The 21,680-nt window shown below is 36.4% G+C and overlaps 1 protein-coding gene across 4 annotated transcripts in view; it reads right to left on the bottom strand.

The window, feature by feature from the left end:
* Positions 1–4,642: 4,642 nt before the first annotated feature.
* CCSER2 (coiled-coil serine rich protein 2) overlaps positions 4,643–21,680 on the bottom strand; it is a 78,218-nt gene continuing 61,180 nt past the window's right edge. For 2 of the 4 annotated variants that reach the window (XM_009272349.2, XM_009272357.2), the window contains exon 10: positions 4,643–6,630. In XM_009272349.2, the coding sequence (XP_009270624.1) occupies positions 5,812–6,630 (819 nt within the window). In that variant the 3' untranslated portion in view covers positions 4,643–5,811. Of the gene's footprint in view, positions 6,631–15,363; positions 15,449–21,680 lie in introns of all 4 variants that reach the window. The other 2 variants (XM_009272365.2, XM_009272373.2) reach the window with 2 other exon arrangements.

Raw genomic sequence — 21,680 nt, 5'->3', positions numbered from 1 at the left:
AAATGTCAGAAATTTCTCATCATCTAATACTTTCTCCTCACATGTGATATTCTGCCCAATGACAGTAAAGCAGATCCCTTCCAGTGTGAGGAGACCATTGCTGTCAGTCCAGTCAGCAGAACATTGCTCATCACTGCCACAAGGCCTTTGCCTCTGGATGGGAGGGCAGAGAAGACAGGGAAGCTGCGAGTTACAGCTTTTAGGAACGCTATGTACGTACTTGTTGCATCAGCTGTTTAACATCCGATGATCACATCAATAGGATTAGACATGACAGTAAGACAGCCTTGTCCATCAAGTAACAAAGATCACACTTATCCAGCAGAACTACAAGGCAGGAGGATCCACAATATGTAACTACCTTTTTGGGCCTCAGTTGAGGAAGGTACCTAAAACATGTGTTTGAAATTGGAAACCCTACACAGGAGTTCCCCCCACCCCCAGAACCTGTGAAAGTCTTCAAAGATCATCCTGAAGCTCAAAATAAAACCTTAGGTTAAAGTCTGCCTGCAGCATTTTTTAAATGCCCTTACTTCAATCTACAGGATTCTCCCTTAGCAATCCCCAAATTTTGCTAGAAATTTCAAACTTGAACTTCCATCTACTGAAGCAGGTCAGATGAAATTAGTGGAGCAGATTTCCTTTTCTTTCAAGAATAACAACCCATTTAAACCATGGGCAAAATACTGATATACAATTAGGAGCTTTTTATGAATGTTTACATGTATGTATACATTGCATTGATTTGGATTCCTGTGGGGAAATAACTTTCTCAAAGTAATCTCTTAGGATAATAATTTTAAGTAGTTAATTACATAAAACTCCATGAAATACTTCTCTCCTCAACTGTGCATTAGGGGTAAAATAACATACCTTTAAAAACTAGCCACATCAGTCCTTGTTCATGTGGAAACAATACACTGAATTGTTTAGCTTTTCTGTGTGTCTTTTTTCCCCCTTTTCTTTTTTCTTTAGTAAAAAAGTCTCATGCTAAAAGCCTGCAAGTCTCTTGGAAAAGACAATTCCATGAGAAAGTATCTTAAGCATAAGCATAATCTCCCCCCCCCCCCCAAATTTCCCCCTCAAATTTCCTGTCTACAGTCCTGTAATTCTGCACAGTCAATGGCTTAAAAAAAACATACATGAAGTGAACAGTCAGGAGAAATAGATACTTATTAGAATTATGACTTTATTTTTATTCACTAGAGCAACATTGAGGAAAGGATTTTTACATACAGGTTTTTAAATCAACTTTACAAGCAAATTCCAATATACAGTATTTACTCTGGCCTGGGTTAAAAAACAAAAACAACAAAGCAGATAGTAAGGGTACCTCCTGTTTTAGCTAGTATTGAATTTAAGATTTCACTGACACTGGGATTATACTGGTTTTATTGTGGTGCTTTTACAATTAAGTAGGCAGTGAGCAGCTTTACCACAACAGTGACTGAATTTCCTTGATAGCATAGTTGTAAGATTACTATACTGAGACCAACCACCAGGATCATGTATTAAATCCACTCTGCTCAGAAAAAGCCACTATAACGGGATAAGAAATAGCTACGGAAGCCCAATTCAAGAACAGATTTCCATTTGTATGGCAAGAAAAATATCCATATTAAGAGGATTATGTGCTGTGCAAAAACAGAAATACTTCCCCCCCAACATGCAACCTATCCAAGTTTGATACTTTAGAATGTGCATATGGTTGTGACATGCAAACAAAGTAAATCACGCAAATGGTATTCAGTTTCCTAGCATCGTTACAACAAATCAGCATTTAGATCAAGGATGAAATGAATTTTACTGACCTATGATGCAGTCTACTTGCTATGTCTAGTCTCACCGCTATGAGATTTAAGTTGAGGAACCCACTCTTTTTGGAACTATATGAAAAATTCAGGGCCATTTCAGATTTTCAGGGCCTTTGTGATTATTTCAAGAAAGTCTAAGAGATAATATTGCACTTCTTTTCTCAAACAAAAACATATGCTGGGAACATTATTCTTTCAGAGCTATGCTAGTCGTAGGGAAGTTTTGCCATCGGCCTTGATTGGCAGTAGGAAGCGCTAGCTTCAGGGAAGGTAGTAATCTGGCTGCATCATCAGTGTTAAAATTCCACAGTTTAAAGTCATTGCACAACAAAAACTCAGTACACTATATGAATATGTTTAAACATGCTAGAGTGCATATCGATTCTGTGAAAGTGATGTGAAGATACCTTGGAAACAGCAACAATAGCAGGGAAATTAGTTTCAAACAAAAGCCACACACAGCAGGAGGCATCTAGATTATTTTAGGCACAACTCCAAGCAATAAAGCTTATTTAAAGTGCAATTCTGTTTTTTTCTTTTGTGTTTATTCACTTGTTAAAATGCATAATTGCCTCTGTACACACATACTGAACAGTAGTTTAATACTTTTGTGAATATTGCACAAAAGAATGAGAAATCAAAATGAAAAAAATGGCAGTAAAAGTTTTAGAAACCTAAAAAAACCCTGAAGATATCAAATCCTTTAATCTATACATTTAGGATAATCTGCACCAGTACTGATGATATATCTGCACCTTCCATAAGGTAGGTACGTAACCTGAAAATACTTAATCCCATTTGACAAGCTCTACACAGTGCCCTCTTATCCGTCTCCCCCCAGCCCCCATCCTTCACTGAAGTGAAGCTTCAGACTTCACTACTTTTCTTCCAGTTGCCCATCTACTGACAGGCTTTGCTCGTACTCTGGACCTACTATACATGCAACAGAGCCTTCCCTCGTAAAGTCTGAAGAGCCAAAATACGTAGTTGTCTTTACAGGGATGCGAGGTTAGCAGCTGAATGCTAATACAATTCAGGCTAGCATCTGTCTCATCCGTGATCAAATCCTACTGTCTCCAGCTCAGTGTCTCACTGATCTGTCAGAACAAAATGGGGAAATGCTGTAACAAAGAACACAATCTACTTACACAGCTTTAACTCAGAAAAAAACCCCACAGAATAAATGTATTTTTGTTCTTCTGGGCCAAAAAATTAAGATCTTCCTTTTTATGAAAACCCTGATCATATCTTTGTTTTGTTCCTTAATTTTCAGTAAAGGTGCAGACAGATAGATATCTATAGTTTTAAATGTAAACATAAAAATTTTAACATCACTAAATCAGGCTGGTGATGCCTCGAATAAGAAGCAAAAAAGAACTCATGGTGAAGTATCTCTGTCAATAGCATTAAGCGAAAATCATCTTTTTACACAAAATCATATACAACTAAAAATAAAACCAGCTTCTCTTCAAGGAAAGTAAACTTAAAAAACCACCTTTCATAGAAATCTATATGGACCGGAAAATGAACCGGGAATCTGATCATTCCCTCAGCAGTTTTTAAGCTCCTGAGAAACAGTTAGCTGCCAGGAGCTAGTTTTGGGGAATATAAAAAGTCAGGGGTTTTTTTCTTATCAAAAGTAAATGCTTACACTGAAGGCCATCTAATTCAATGCTTTTCAAGGAAAGAAAGAATTTTTCATAGAAATCTATATGGACCGGAAAATGAACCGGGAATCTGATCATTCCCTCAGCAGTTTTTAAGCTCCTGAGAAACAGTTAGCTGCCAGGAGCTAGTTTTGGGGAATATAAAAAGTCAGGGGTTTTTTTCTTATCAAAAGTAAATGCTTACACTGAAGGCCATCTAATTCAATGCTTTTCAAGGAAAGAAAGAATTTCTCCTGGAGAATAAATGATAGAGCAATATTGAATTCTATTTATTTTGATCCTATATCAACTGTAACAATTAATGTTACCCTTGTTACTTCTTGCTTACATTGTCTTTGCCCCAGTTAACAGGGAGTCCTCCTGCAGGTCTCTTATTTCAGATTGATATAAGCAGTTCTGAAATGGAACCTCCCCCCTACCCATTTTCCCCCCCAAGCTTTTCATTTTTCCACTTCATTGTCAGTTAAAAGAATTTACAGTGTGACAAATCAAAAAACTTTCTTCAATATTAATTATGTACTGAGAAATTCAGGTGAGATTTTTATATTTTTTCCTTCTCCCATCCAACTAAGGTCTCCATCAGGAGACCCCTAGTTAAATGGCTTATATTACAGAAGTTTATTACTGAACTTACTTATGAAATGTCTATACCTATTCACTTTAATTCTCTCAAAGAAAATACTGTAATATGTCCACATCCTATAGCCAAAGCCTAGAACACTATGTTTCATTTTACTGCCATTACACGCTGTTCAGGAACAGACTTTGAGCAAAGTTATTGCAACAGCCTTCTGCTGCTGATTTTAAAACCAATTCAAGAACAGAAAAAAAAAAACCCCAATTGGTAACATCCAAGAGACGGTGACGGGAAAGAAGGGAAGAATTGGAGATGGGACGTAACATTAAGTTTCTGGAAAGCTTCACTGGATATTTAACTTACAGCACGTGGGTCATGGTCCCCTAGTTGCACCATGATGGGCATATATTTCAGACCACTTTCAGAAAAAATACTTCTCCTAGAGAGCAGAAATTTTTTTTTTCTTTATTTCCCCAAAAAGCTCCTTCCCAGTTATCATGCACTTCTTCAGAAATTACAAAAAAAAAATTTACAAAAAAACCCAAAAACAAAATACACATCTCTGAAAAACTCTTAAGAAAAAAAACCCAAAAACAAAAGACACATCTCTGAAAAACTCTTAAGAGTACCAGCTCTGGATTAGGACATAATAGGATTGCTCAAAGCAAGTAAGTGGGGTTAATTTTTTTTTTTTTAAATAGTTGCTTTTTTAATACAAGTTTTATTCTGTAAAATACTTTCAAATCCTTACATATATGGCAAAGTTTGTGCAAAATTTCAAGTCAGGTACTTTAGAGTCTTTCAAATATTAAACAGAAACCAATAAATACAAGTAGCACAATAAAAATTAAAAAATATTAATTAAAATGCATGTTGTGCAACCTCGACATGGGTGTTATGGACCCCTTAATTCCCAGAGGCTCCGTACTTATCAATTCATAAGAGCCTGTATTGGAAGGTTTTGCACAAGCATCCTTAGCACTGCGTTTCAACAATCTACCCGGTAACGTGTCTATTCAACACAATAAAAATCATACCACAATTTTTTAACAAATGATGATGTTTAAAAGAGAAGATTCTTTTCACCCTGTGAAATCTGCTTATTGTCTGTGAACAGTGAAAATGGGATAAATAAAGAACAGAGCAACTTCAGATTACAGCAAAACAAAACAACACAACCCACCCAACCCATCAGAACACAACGCACCCAACCCATCAGATTAAATAACATTAAATATTTCAGTCTTGAGATAATGATAAATACAAGGATTTTTGCATAGGCCTCTGGAATACAGAGTCAGAATTATGGCCAATAAAACATCTGCTAGTAAGTCTAATTTTCCACCACTCTAACCTAACGAGTACTCAGAACCAAGTAGTTAACTGAATAGTAATTTCATTGACTAATAAATCAACAGAGGTAAGAAATTATTTCTGCCATCCTGAAACACATAGTGCAGCATTCTGGAATTTGTGGTCACCACAGCCTTCAGTATTTGCTTAATTATTAAGATCATTGGGCAATACAATCTTTAATACAGACCTACGATATAATAAAACACTCCCAAGAGAAGCCGCACAAGCTCATGAGCCTCAGACCGTACGAGGATGGAGTATGCAAACACTAAAGAAAGATGATATTTTTAATATTCACTCAGGATTTGCAGGCTGTAGATAGAGCAGCCTCAAAGGCAGTCAATACACAGGAAGTAGTTTAATGTATGGCATCATTCAATGAGATGTAGGTATGTTCTCAATGTGTCTTTGGTTTAGGGAGGCGGGAATGCCGATTAGAGGGTAAACTATCCCCAGCATGCAAACCGGTATTCTGTGTTTGCACATTTTCCTTTCTCTGTACCAGTGGCTTTGGGATGTTAGTCTTCAAACAGGTGTTTTGAGGCTCTGCAGATACTGGTGTGGATTTCTGACTGCTCATTTGCTTAGATTTAACAAAAGACATAGTTGGTGGGCGAAGTTTAGACACTTTCTGACTCTGTTTACCCTTTAGGTTATCCTGACCAGATGTTGGCTGTAGCTGAGTCGAACTACTTGATGGTAGAAGCTCAGGTTCCTTGAAAGCAGCGGAATGATTTGCAGATTGTGTAAGAACGGCCATTGTTGGAGGCACTAAAGCATTTGGGGGCTTTGCGATTCTTAAAGTCTTTGGCCAAGAAGCCTGGTTTGTGAATGAGGGCTGACCTTTCACAGCTAATTCAGTATGCACCTCTCTAGCATCAGCTCGCGTAGAGGTCTGGAAACAGGAACGAGGTGGTAATGTACCTTCTTTATTACTAGCCACCTCTCCAGGGTCTTCAGTATTCTTATTTTTCAAATTTTCCAAATATGATGCATTCTCATCTTTTATGTTTAACTGTATGCTCAAAGTGTTTACATCACTCAGGCTATTTGTGAGAGAGACATTTGCAGCATTTTGATTCTGATGATTGCTATTTTCATGCAGACCATGTTTAGGATATTCACTGTGGGCCTCGATATGTGGCATTTTTATTAGTTTTCCCTGGGCGAGGTCTGTGGAACTGGGAAGGCTGCTGGAAGGCTGTAGTACTTGAGGCTGTTAAAGAGAAAAGAATACAGCAATATATTAGGCAAAGAAAACACCAGATAACATTCCGAATCCAATGTGCGCTGACTGGATGCTTGATAAGGGCTGTGTATCTGTTTTTTTAAAATCAAAACTTTGACTTTGGCAAAACAGGATGGTTCATGGGACATGTACAAATGTGACTTGTAAATTAAGTGGAAAAAATATACTAGCACTGAAATACACAACAACGTAAAGACAAAAAAAGAAACTGATCAGCTTAAAAAAGAAACATGAAAGAGGCATGGTTGATGGTTTCACCTAAATCTGCAGGACAGCGTAAGAGTGGCACATGAGTACTGATCAATTCTGATGCAAGTGCTTAAGAAACAAATGCAACGGCTATCAGACTGTATCCATCTTTTAATTTCTATTCACTGCATACTCAAGTTAACTATCCCAAACCCTTAATCAATGTTCTATACTGTACAGGCAGGAAAGGAGTTTAATGGACCACATGAATTTACAATACATTTTCCTTGCCTTAAACAAGGTCAGAAAATTTGATACAGGTATGTTGTAATTAGGCTACTGACTAGACTTAGGTAACTTTTATCTTGAATGGATTTCAAATGGGCTGATAAAGAAACCATCTTCAACAAAGCAGTACAACAGAGTACACATAAAGCTAGAGATCGTATACTACTACACTGATAACCAAGGGATAAAGATAACTTAATGAAGATTTTACATTTTATCAGAAGATACATGTCTGATCAGACAAGTATCAGACAAGAGAATTGCTGGTACCTCTTCCGGGTCATTTCTATTTTCTCTTTGCTCTTCCCTATGAAAAGACTTTAAAGATTAACGTATGCACTAGCTTCACAAACACATCCTAGACCTGCAACTTGTATAACAGATCTTGGAAGAATTATTAAAAATTCTGCAATTCATGGCAAAATCCCAAACCTATTAAAACCTAAACTATAGTTTTAGCAAGTTTCAGGTTTCGATGGTTTTCTCATTTTCTTTATAAAGGAGAGGAACTGAACTACTACAAGCTAGTCTTATCCCTACACTACTTGAATTCTTACCAATTGATAAATTGCATGTACATAGTCAACAGGCTTATAATATTTGTTTACTAGAGAAATATAATCAGTGAAAAAGAAGCAATGTTTGTCTTTAAGAGATTTGACTAAAAATGTCACTTCAGTCAGTCTCTTGAACTATTCACAACTTCTAAATGAGAAAGCCAATTATTTGTCTGGTCTTTTTAGCTCTTCTTAGAATCAGCAGGAAGAATGTAATGATAACTGTGCATGCCAAAGTCCTGTTACATTTCTAGGACGATAGCATGTCTCGGGATTCTTTAAGCTTTTCATCTTTTCCCTGGCAGGATTACTACTGAAAACTGAATCCTCAAAATCCCTCATAAAAAAAAAAAATTAACGGTAATGAGAGAAATATCAAGGTTTCTCAACCTAATTTTTATTTACTAGCAGTTTTTCCCTTTAGAATATACCGGTTCTACCTGTAAGCAAAGGCAATATCTAAGCTGGACCAGTGACATGAGCATGTGATAGACAGGTAAGTGCAAATATGTTGGGTTGTCTGAATACGACTGTTTTGGAAAGAGGGAGGAGGAGAATTAAAAAAAAAAAAGATAAAAAAGCCTTCAAAATGGTGTCAAATGAGTATCAAAACATTATTCCTTATGTGACCAAAACTAGCTTAACTTTGTGTATTCTTCTTAACCAAGCAATCCTACAGGAAGGAAGTACTAAATATAATTAATAATTCAATACATTAAAAGAGTTACAGTTTTTAAAAAAAAATGAATCCTCCAGATATTTTTGTCATTTTTCAGCGTTTATGTAATGGGTTACAAAAGTCATTACTCTTCCAGCTTAGGAGCTGACAGACAGATGTTAGCCAAAATGATTTATTGATTTGAGACCTCACCTGCAAAAATAAAACTGCTAAAAATGAGTGCAGAAACCAAAAATATATATACCTGATAGCCATACAAATACACCAACAAATAATTCAAATTTTCTAATCATACCTGAAGTCAAAAGATTAGTACGTTTATAGCAAACAGTATTGTGTAAAATTCTAATATGTAAAAATAATTGTCAGAAAACTTTTTCCCCTCACCTAGAAAGGGTTTCTAAATGCCAGTCTTCAAAAATGCAGATAAATATATGATCTGAGCATTACAAATCCTAACTTTATCTCAAATAAACCTAGTTATACTAAATCGGCAAAATGAAAAATTTTAAGTTACAGAAGAAACCAAATTTGTATGGAAAGTTGAGTTAAACACAAAACCCATCTGAAATACAGCAAACAAGAAAACTTTTGACAATGCTATTTCGAGTTCTTTTGACAAAAACTAGGTATTATTTTCCTAGGAGCTTTTCCATTTGGAAAATTTTGCATTTTTAAATATAAAAATAGCCAAATACATATTTTCCTCACTATCCTTCATAACCTGAAAAGGTCTAAGCAGCTTAATATCCAGAAAGTTAGCAATTCAAAGGTAGAAAACAGCTACATGCTCAGAATTCTGAGGACACTGACGATACGGTATCATCTTTGCCAAGTTGTTTTAAATACTGTACTGTTTTCTAATTTTGTATTTTTACTTAGCCAAAGTCTGTCCAATTATCATGATTACAGATTTTAATCTCTTCAAATTGCTACATGCATTAACATTCAAGATGACACTGAAAGCAGAAAAACACCACTTCCAAAATATGCAAGTAACAGTTCACAAAGTATCTAACACTGAACACTGCTTATCTTTATCCACAGCTTACATCTTTGCCTTATACACAAGTTTTCCTTTTATTAGGAAAGTCTTAATAAATTATGACCCGTTATTAGTTTACCCCCCCCAGCCAGTAGAAGGACTAGTACTTGGTGAATTCCATCACAAGAAGGAGGGGGAATAGAAAGATAAAGAAGCATTCCACCTTCTAGGCACAGTATTTTATTTCATGGAAGTCTTAAAAAAAGTTTGTCATCTGCATTGCTTTGAGTGCACTTTTGATAATATTTCGGGGTGGGACAGACCATGACTTGGTGTAGACTGTCACGCTAACCAGACTTCTATTTTTGTCCCATAAAGAAAATATTCCGGTGGACAAAACACCCGCATTCCTTTGGGATGCTCCTAAAATGTAAAATTGGACTCTAAAACATTTCAAGTACAATATAACTGAAGAAAATTAGTTCTCCCCAAATTGAAGGTACATTAGACAAAAAGCTTTGTGCACATGCTCCTTTTTACACAACAAAGAAACAGTTTTCTGTACTGGTAAGAACTTCAATGACTCGCATGTATTGATGCACCAATCAAAATTACTAAATTACAGTCCCTACCACATTAACTTAAGAGATTTTTCTCTTATTTCTCTCAAGTAAAACTGGCTGTTACATCATCCAGAGCAAAATGACAAAACCACAAAGAGGATTACCATTACTACACAGTTACTGAACCACTGAGATTGTATTAGCTTTGTGTTGGAAAACTGAGACAAGTATATTATACTGGTAAGTTAAATCAACGTGGTCATGACAGTGATATTCATTGCAATATCACTACTTTAAAATTCCCTTCAGTTTTGCTTTGGTCATTCTGTATCTCTAACCTCAATCCCCATCTCGATCCCCTATACTAATTCCTCTGTAGAATGAAAGAAAGGCTTTTTCCTCCCTGCAGTATTGAGGAACAAGGAAAGTGAAGCAATGAGAAATCTGAGAACTTCATGCACATCTCCGATAGACATGCATCATGCATAGGGCAAAAAAGCCAACAGTGAAAATGCGTGAGGAGGAGATGGGAAGAAATCTGAAGTTGTACTGTACCACGCTTTATCACAGAAGTAATGGACTAACTTCTCAACTCCTTGCCAATGGCATAATGGGAAAGCAGAGACAAGAAAAAGACAAGGACAATGATGTCAGAGGACCAAGACAAAACAATGAGCAATTGCCATGACAGAACTGCAACTTTTCACCATTTAAATTGCAATTACCATGTCCCCCATTGGTTTTTAATCCACCTTCCAGAAACAAAGGTAGCAACAGTGTTTAAGTAATGCAGTATAAATAATATTTATAGCAAGACCTACACGGAATACCTTTGCTCTTATAACTTGAAATCTTTTAACACAGTTAATCTCTAACACTTCAAATACTGTTTAGAGCTGTAACTACAATTTGTGTGTATGATTACAACTGTATACATAAAAAACATTTGCATCCATGCACATACATGTTAGATACCTAACAATGAACAACAATGTCATAAGATACACTGTCTTACATATTTTGACCATGTTGCCCATACTGTACAACAACCCATCTTCCTAGCAACTCACTCATGAGCTTGAAGAGATTCCAAACTACCATGGTTTCTTTTTTTTTGGGGGGTGGGGGGCATAGGGGGAACGGGGAAACACCCTGCTACATAAGTTTTTCATTTTCTGATCAGTTCTCACATCCCTTATCTCCCTGCCTCGGCACAGGATAAACTGTCATTTCACCAGCCTTCATTTGAAGACACAGCCTTACTGAAAGGCTACACTGGAAAGCTCTCATTTTCTACCTCTGGAAAACACCAAGATTTCACATCTTAAATCTGTAGCATTTGCCAATACACCCTGCTACATAAGTTTTTCATTTTCTGATCAGTTCTCACATCCCTTATCTCCCTGCCTCGGCACAGGATAAACTGTCATTTCACCAGCCTTCATTTGAAGACACAGCCTTACTGAAAGGCTACACTGGAAAGCTCTCATTTTCTACCTCTGGAAAACACCAAGATTTCACATCTTAAATCTGTAGCATTTGCCAATACCTTCATTTTAGATATTTCTTTTCCCCCTCCCTTTTAGCTAGCTATATTATACCTATATTTCAGCATTGTAAAATAGGATTCCACAGTATGGAGTATGACTTCAAACAATGATGCAAAACAACACACTGTACCCCCCCTAAAAAAAAACCCCCCCCCCCCTTTTTTTTTTAAACAACCACCATTCACCACAGCACAGGGGGTAGTAAAATAATTGGTAATATGGCATAGCTGCCTTTTTTTTTCTGCATAGTCTGTATAAATATCCCAACTTAAAGAAAAATACCGTCTTTCTCAAAGAAAAATTGCTGAAAGTAATATATAACTACATCAAGGCAGGTATTTCATCCATAAATACAGATATACGTGCAAACAGACAAATATGACCACATGTAAAATTAAGTTTTGTTTGCAAACATATACTTAGTTAGGTACAAGACACAGTTATCTTGTAGTCCAATCTGCAACTACCCAACTTGGGAAAAGGAAGTTTTTCTTAAAAGACATTTCTTCATATAGCTGAACATTCATCTCGGAGCAAAAATAAATACATATAAAGGACAGTAATGTTCCAGGACATTTTTAATAATTTGTCACTCTCTTAACCTGAGTCATAGAACTTCCAAGATAATATTCTGAAGCAACTTTGTTCTGCTAGCACCAACACTTCGTGCGACTTACAAAGAACCTGAATCGGTCAATACAGGTTTGGAAACATTTCATAGTGTTAAGCAACGCACCCTTGTTAAAAAAAAAAAAAAAGCATGAAAAAGCAAAGCCTGGACCTGACTTATAGTCAATGTGCGTGCAACAGCTTTCTTGCTGTTGATGAAAAGCTATGTCACCTGCTAGAATTGCCTACATTACCTTTATTTGTAATGGTTACATAAAAAAAGTCCAAATATTTTTTCCATGAAGTGCACAGTAAACAGATGTGAACAACTGCAATGCTTGAGTAACAAAACAGTTTTCACCTGTGTTTCTGTGTGGAGAAGCACTTGGGGCTAGAGGCCTAGAGAAAGTGGTATATTCTTGTATTACAACAAGAGTTCATAATTGGTTCATTGACAATGTGTATTCTAAATACTGTGTTTCTAGAGCTGCATCATTAAAGTTCCAGAACACAAATGCAAACTTTCTTCAAAATGATTTAAAACTTTTGCTATGTCATCAAATTATATCCTATAACCAAGAGAAAAAATAAAGGACCATTACGTAAGAGTTGAGTTCAAGACACATATGGGAGTTACAGAAAGAAAAGCATACAATTTTGTTCATAAAATGACAAAAGTCAATGTACTATTATGAAAGTGCTTATGAAATACAAAATGCTGAATTGGTTCCAAGCCTGTTGAAACAACATGAAGTTAAATGTTACAGTATTAAAAATTAATTCTTATTAAAAGTGCAAAACATACATCCAATTCTAAAGCATGTTAACAAAGTGCAGTGATATGGTAAGTTCTAGGGCAAGTTAAGCAGTAGGTATGCTAACACTGTAACTGGTGCTAATAAAGAAGAACTGTAAGCATATGATAGTATTATAACATTACATAGCAGGGATGTATTACCTGTCCTGTAGAGCAGCAGCAAAATTATATTACAGTACATAAACAACTAAATATGAACAGTTTACAGATTTATACTCAATCTACAGTGCTTCTAAGTGATCTATGCATCCATCAGCTATCAACAACATAGTGAAGAAACCTGCAGTATTCACAAGTGCAGATGATATTTTCAGTTCAGGATCCAGAAGTTAGAGAAGAAATGCTTCAATTCCAAGATCGCCAGACAGAAAACAGCCAAACAAAAACTGAGACTACTTCATGTTCCCATCACCTTCTCTATATTATTGCAAAAGAACACTAACACTGACTTTAAGGCTGTTTTCCTGTTCTCAGTGGTGACACCCAGCTCACCACCTGCCTCAAAACCCCACATTTGGCATTCCGTACTAGCTCAAAAACTAGCAGACCTAAAACCACTGTACCAAGGGAAGAGGTAAGGTGGGGAAAGAAGGATACTAGTGGTAATTCCAGTAGCGTTCTACTTCATGGAACTCTTCACACAGCAAATCAAATCATTGATTTTGCAAGAGTGTCAGTAAAAACATCCAAGAAACCTCCTAATTTAGACTATTTTTATTCTCAGCATTTATCTTTTTATCAAACCTAAGACTTAAAGAAAAAGGCTAGGAACACTCAGTTATAGGAAGCGTTTATTTTCCTAAGCAACAGGTTAATTATCGTTTAGGTTAATTAGTCGATGGCCAGTTTTCATCGACTTTATTTCCTTTACTAGTAATTCATAGAATTTAATGTATAAGACATATACTAAAAAATCCAACCTACTTTAGTCATGGAAGTTCACTGTGGAATCCCTGAATAAGAAGCTGCTGCCGTTAGTGGAGGAATGAGGTAGGGGCTCAGAGAACTAGTAAGAGATTAGCAAAGTTTTCTTCTTCAGTTAAGCAGTCAATGTGAATGATGTGGCACCAGAGCACACATCTGACAGCTCAGACACCATCCTCCCATTCTGACTCTCCGACCAGTAAGCCCCAAAAACGTGACATTTATATGCTCCTGAGGTCTAAAACCGATCTTTTTAAACTCGGACTCTCTGCTGACAGGACATTAAAATAGCCAGGCTGTGCTACTGCTGGCCCTCTACCCAGAAACAGAAGACATGATGATCAGCTTTAGGGGTTCTACATTCATTACACACACACACAAACACCACAGGAAAATGAAGCACACCCCTCCATTGCATAGAGAAAAGCCTATGAAACAGGCTGTGCATTCCTGATGAGTTGTTTAAATGAACATTGTCACAGAAACATCAAGAGAGTATTTGAAACACAATTTGCAAAATACTTTACAAGGGTTTTTTTCTTCCTTGTAATTGAAATAAATTAGGATTATTGCAATCTGAAATATATGTAAGCTTAGTTTTCCACGGTGCAGCTTACGCTTCAGATCTCCATTGGCCCTGGAAATCTTACTTTGTTTCCATAATTTTACTTTTTTATTTCTCATCCAAATACACTCTTGGGCTTTGCTAGGCAGTCAAACACACTGTAATTCTCAAATTACAGTACATTTTAAAAATATAACTTTAGCTTTATGAACTAGTTATATTTCTTTGAACGATTATCTGTTTATAATGCAATACCAAAGCACAAAATAAGACTTACCATTTCTCTATGTCTATGTAAGCATACAGTTTTAAAGTCAGCAATTGTCTTTTGTTTTGCAGATCCAAGCCAAGAGAACAAATGCATCTTTTATCAGCCCACATCGTAGCTAGCACATAAGGAATGTTAATAAATCATGCAAGTTTTGCAACAGCCACTTCAATGTATTAGAAGCCTTTTTACAACAAATACCAAGAGGGGGAAAAAAATTAGTTTCAGGGAAACCATTCTGAAAAGTTAAGAAAACTTCTCATGAGAGGCAATGAAAATGACACTCTCACCAACGTTTTTATGTACATCCACAACGTATTTATGTAAATACATCCACATATGCACAACCTGCAGACTTATAAGCAAACAGAACACATACACAAACAGGATAGTATATTACAGCCATGAAAAAGAAAGGGAAAATACAGCAAGCAAGATTTATGTTAAGATAAGACTGGAAACAAGGGCCTACTCAGGTTTGCCTGAAGAGCTGCTGAAGTAAATCAGCGTTTCGTAACTGTTATAAAGCTATAAGTTGTAGCTGCTTATACACTGGCTGAAGGAAGCATTTTGGTTAGCCACAGACTAGTGTGTATGCCTGTAAATCTGCCTGAGAAAGGAGGATACTACGAGATGAACAGTGCGTGCAAAGGGGAAGCTTCTACTGGAACACAGTGAGGGAGATGAGTGAGAGGTACAGACTCACTCTGTCTACGGTGCGGTGGAACAGTCCGAGGGATGCCCTGGAATGAGCCCTGCCAGGGAGAGAAGGAGGGAGCAGAATACCCACCCTGTGCAGAAAGAGAAAGGGGGAGAAGTATAATAAAAAAAGAGAACAGGGAAAAACAAGACACCAAAAAGCCACACCATTCTTTTTCCCCCAGAAAGGTATCATTATATTTCCCAGTTGTTCTACTTCGTAAAAGCGAACGCTACATGGTACAAAAGCCCAGAGGAAAAATGACATTATGATGCCCTAAACTAGTCAGAAATCTTACAAAATACCTCCATTTTTATTCCATATATACGCACACATTTCTGTTAATGATGTTTATAAGGGAAAAGTATAGGAGTTGAGCTTTTCATGTTAAAAATACATGCCAAAAATTGTATTCTTACAGCTTTCAAAAACATTTTAAAAATGCCTCACCAAGCAGTAAGTTGCTTAATACTAATCCACTGGAAAACCAGTCAGCTTTGGTTTACAACAAAAAATTTCTAATGCATAGAAACAGATTTTCTAGCAAATCCTGGTGCTTTAGAGTCCACGTCACTCATATTTTGGTAGTATTGTTAAATGTGAAAGAGGAGAGTTGACATATAACTGTTTTCCTTGCACTTTGCTCTCGGAGCTTGAGCCTTCCATTTCGGGATCAGAGAACTGTGCATGTCAATGCCAAGGTTTGCCTGTCAGATCTTTCAGATTACCACAGAAGTGACACATTATGGTTGCCGCATTCTCAAAGCAAGAAAGTAATTTTATGCAGTCTATCATTTTCTCTATACCCTTACCTTTAAAAGGAATCTATCCAAGCTGGAACTGCCCTCTTAAATCACATAATCTCGATTTCCTGTTTCAGCAGGACAGGTATAAGTCTTTACAACCCCTTCACCGTTTAGCAGCTGAAAACTACTGCTTTTATGAGTTCTGGAATATTAGTGCTAACAGTAATGACTGCCATTGCCTCCTGGCTACCAGTAACCAGCAGATATCAACAGCAACCAGTTGTAGCTAGTCTTTCAGACAGCAGGCATAAGGTATCTGAATGAACATCTATATCAAAGAAAACAGGAACACTGTTTTCCCCTCCTCTCTAGTTTCCCTGCTGGCGTATCTGCTGCAGATCATACTGCCGGGGCTGGACAAACAATACAGAAGTATTTTATTTCCATGCTTCTTTAAAAAGAATGTTAAGCGTCACATTCTTTCTACAAAGAAATATTCTGTTTTTATTTATCCTAGCAGAATTTTAAACCCTTCCCTGACCTTCCAGTTATCCTAATCCAATTAGATTTTACCCACCACTATTCCAAGTTTCAGTACTGCTAAGATGTAACTTAGTAACACATGCATTTAGTCAAGTCTTAGAATTTGCTAGCCAGAACATTTTTAAACTAGAACAGGAAATAAAGAAAAAAAATCTGACACGACTTCTTTATTCTTCAGAAGCTGAGATAAAACAATTATTGGAGCAAAATCCAAGGAAAAAATGAAAGTTCTTTAATCTGATTAGATGGAGATAATGATTACCTACATTATGTTCTTACAGTCCTCTACCAGTAGCCATTAACATCAACACAATTTGTAGACTGCTGCATGAAAGAACAACAGTACTAGCTTCAGTCAAGCAATGCAACAAAATAACATAATACTTTGCATCAGCTGAGTAGGTATTAAATACAGAAATATTTCTGGGAACAAGATTAATCAATCAATGATTGACAAGACATTAACAAAAGCTTTGGATTTTCACAGAGCTGTACAAAAGACGACTTCGTTTTTCAGGCTTGTTCCCATTTCATCCTAAATTGGGTGAGGGTGGTGTAACAACAACAACAAAAAAATTCTTTCCATTTTCTAATCATAACTGAATCTCCAGATAGTAAAGAGCACAGTATCATCAGGCATAGGTCTCATCTTGCAGAGACTCGTTTGAGTTGGCAACGGGCTTTTTCCAGATTTCTTTGAAATTTTTAACGCATTAAATTAAGAAGGGAGGTGAAAATTTTATATCTTTTCCCTTCCTCTCTCTAAAAAGAGATTAAGACAAGTACAAGCCAGCTGAGCTACATAACAGTTACGATACTATTGTAAAAGCAAAGAAATATTTAGATGTCTTGATAGATTCCAGTAATTTTTAAGCATCCATATTAGCACTTCAAAGCACAGCACTAAGTACAGTCTTCTCAATAATTCTTCGTGGTATTTAATCATTACTTTGACTGGGGAAGTAAATGAAGAAAGTGCAAGTAACTTCCCTTCGGTGTTTTGCCTGCTAAACTGAACTGCTCTCCAGGCACGGTTCAGCCCCCTTCTCCCAAACGCTGGAAAATATTCTATAATCTGAGAAGCAAAAGAACTAGCTCTTCCTCTGGCAGCAGTCTTGAGAGTTTACACTGCTCCGCACAGGCAAATGTCAAATAAGTGTCAGATACCTTATTTATAAAAAAAGCGTGATAAGCATTGTTTAGTTGTACATCAAATAAGCTAATTAAAATTAACATCAATTGAACCAAGTAAGGACCAGGAAATACAGCACTGGGAATTTATGAAGATGAGTATTACGAATTACACTGATTTTACAAATGATAAAGGTTGTACCGATCCCATAGATATAACACATTAAGAGGTAAGTATCTGCAAATAAGCCTGGCTTATGAAAGGATGACTTTTCTTTTAATAGTATTTTACAAAACTCCAGCAAATTTACAAAGCTTTCTCCTTTAAATAACAGCTCACGTCCATCCCCTTCTACTAGTCAAATGTGCACTGAGGTTCCCAAGAAATCCAAAGAACAGGAAAAAAGAAACACACGCTAATAAACACGTCTCCTCAGATTATGGTACATATTCAAAATACACAGAAAATGTGGCAGTTTCCCACTAAATATAGGGAAGAAGAAAAACCTGAATCACAATTTGTTTTATGCTTGATTATTAAAAAGTCTATAAAACTCATAAGCAAGCAATGCCAGAATTTAAAGATGAGAACATGACTTACCTCAGCTTCCATTAAAATAAAAACAAAACCCAAACACATTTGATGGGATTCTTCTGGGTTCTGAAGCCTAGTCTGATGCAAGTCCTTCCATCTGTACTTTAACGTTAGACAACAGAACAGTTCCTCCCCCAGCTGTTATGTGCATCCAGCCACTAAACTTTAATCCCATTCCTCTCATTTCCCAGATACTGGAATTGTGAAATAGCAAAAGCATCCCAAAAAAGAAGTGATTCAGAGTTTTAAACACCAGGCAAAACAGGAGACTCAGGAGTGGAAAAATAAGAGCAGCTGAAATAAAGCAGCCTACAAAACAAACAATGATGAATGTTCTTCAGAGATCCTTATGAATTGTACAATTGCTGCTAAACGCTTTATGAAGTTCTGACCCTAACTGCACTGGAAAACCTGTTGGGTTTTTTCTTTTTTTTTTTTTTTTTTTTTAAAAGGCTACTATGAGGATATTAAGGCCAGAGTTCTCCATTGCTATGAAGAGACCTCAACCTTAGAATAAGCAATCACATGAACAAAATCAATTGCTTCTGCCAGAAAAGGACAAGAGAAATATTTCTAAGCTATTGCTGCATCGTAATTTTAGGCCAACAGCCAAATATTCCAGCTGTTTTCCCAGGGATACACCAATATCCAAAACTGCTACGGCTTTAAAAAGTCTTTTCTGCTGCAGAAACACAAATACAGGAAAGATCCATTTTCATCCATACAGCTGGAGCCTTTGAGCACTTCCAAGAGGAGATGATTTTTGCTCAATCTCACCTAGCGTTGCCAGTTGTCTCATACAAAGTCAGAGCTTCACATCATGAACAAACCTAGAATGACATACTTCCAAGTATCAATGCAAACAAAATGTTTTTGCAGCAGTCTCCTCTTGCTAGCCTAGCACCCAGAGATTACGAATGAGCAGTTCTGACATACAATAGTCTTTTTGAAAGTATTCAGGTCAAAAAGAAAAGCAAAACCAAAAGAGTCTTATGTGCTGGTTTACACTAAACCAACAAGAATTGCCTGTGAAAGATTTAAAGGACCTCTCTTCTGTGCATGCACCTACATGCTATGCACTGTTACTGTAACAGAGCAAGAAACATACACAACACAACTATCTAGTCCAGACATGGTACTTTCTCACCAAGAATGTACATTATAATGGATCAGCAAGTGAACAGAGTACTGGACAACAAGAGAAACCTGGGCTGAATGTGAAAACAAACACTAATATAGCAACTAGGCTTCAAAACCTGGGAGTTTAAATTCATAGCTGCAGAGTAAAAGCAGATAGAAATTTTAAGGCTAAGGTGCAAGGAGATACTCAAAGACAATACACAAAGACAGCCGAAGTATTATGAAGATTCATCAAAACAATTGACATGAAAGGCTTTGGAATGACAAACTGGAACAATATTCAAATGGAAGGCAAAGAATATAACTCAGTGCAGAAGCAGAGAAGAGATGTAGCAAAGAACAAGAATATGCATGCTCCCAGGCAAACTGAATTTTTTGTTGTCATTTTACCAGAGACAAGAATGAATTTGTACACACATTTAGGAAGCAAAACTTATTCTCATCACTCTCTACTATTCTGAGACCAAGGAGAAAAATCAGCTTTTACTGTACACTATCTACTGTTGCAGGGCATGGAAGAGCACCCATGAACTAGGAGGAGTTGTGTTATGCTAAGGAACTGGACCTCAGGGGCCAGAATCCTTTACAAACATCTTCATCCATATTCAGGCTTTGTAGTTTGCTTGCTTGTCTTATACTTCTCAGCATCTGCAAACAACCCTTCTAGTTCGAGAAGCCAAATAATTTGTCAACATAAACTTGACATCTAACCCCTTTACCCTCAAAATCTTTAAAAAGTCAGTATTTAGTATTACAGAAACAATGCTGCAAAGCCTGCAAGACAATTGTGGCGATGGATGCTTGCATTTTTCTTCTTTGTAAGCTATGTCCATCAACATTAATTTCTTCAGGGAATTTTATGTTCAATACCTTCCTCCAGGTTTTGGTTTTGGCTCCCTCCCCCCCCCCATATGACTGTTAAATGATAGGCATAAATTAAGACATCAATGAGAAATCCTTCTAGAAATGTCATGGTCTACCCTTGTCAGTGAATACTTGTACAAGCCTTTATCCTAAGGATGGCTAACCGAAAATAAAAGTTTCGCCTCTAAGTTATCATTGTCTATACAAACAGTCAGAAATTACATAATGTAATTCTGAGCACACTGTCAGGACACTGCTTACAAGAAACACCATGTAGCAGACACAGTAGCTAGGCAATAGGTCAATTCTTAATATGCCCAATATTCAAAACATTTATTTTCAGCCACTAGGTTTTATTACATGGAGTACTAAGTTCCAAGGATTAACCTAAAGTTACATAGCTTCCATTTATGTACATATTTACCTTTAAATAGGAAAAAAACTAAAACTACTTTCAAAAACTATGTGGTCCCGAAAGAGGGTAACCCCAGACAAGTTTATAATCGCATCAGGGTGGGCCATTTTATAGAAATACCTGGTAATAAAGAACAGGTAAGAACATGACTTTCTAAAAAGAGTATGTTTAATGATAGTCACTTGCCTATTTACTGGGAGAAGGATGAAGTGATCAGAAATACTAGCTATTTCAAATAGACAGTAGAACTGTAATAAATTACTGCAATTCATATGGTCTTAAATTCCTAACTGAAATCTTTTAATAGCCGATTTCCACTCTCACTATTTCCTAGTTTATTCTAGCATCTATTCTTTATGAAACACTACATTAAGAATGTTTGTTAAGCACGTTTCTGGAAGCATTTAAAGTATTTCTTAAAACAGTGAATTACTGTGTGTTCCTAGACTGTTATTTATGCTTCAGGAATCAACACATGATATCAGTTCTGCTAGAATTTGTAAACTGTCAGAATAATCTTGAAAGTTATGATAATCTAATGAAGTAACTTCCTGATATTCACCATCATTTAAAGTGACTGACAGGTCAACACTTACAGGAAAAAATTAAACAGTTAAATATTCATCAACTTTGATAACTATTAAAGAAGCAAAAAACTCATATGCCTCAAAGGAGTTGTACTCTCATCGCTAAGATTTCAATTATAATTTGGTTTTTAAAAATGTAGTCTATATAAAAACTTCATTATTTCATAAACATTAACTACATTTCATGATTCATATCATGTTTGGGACCAATAAATTTGATTTCTTCCAGCCTGCGCTCTCAGTTCGAGACCATTATATTAAACTGATCAGGAATGTTAATAAAGCAAAACAATTATTTTAAG

The sequence above is a fragment of the Aptenodytes forsteri genome, unplaced genomic scaffold (genome assembly GCF_000699145.1).
Source record: "Aptenodytes forsteri isolate BGI_AS27 unplaced genomic scaffold, ASM69914v1 Scaffold106, whole genome shotgun sequence".
Taxonomy (NCBI): Eukaryota; Metazoa; Chordata; class Aves; order Sphenisciformes; family Spheniscidae; genus Aptenodytes; species Aptenodytes forsteri.
The sequence above is the reverse complement of the archived record's forward strand: the minus strand, read 5'-3'. Positions and strand labels throughout refer to the sequence as shown.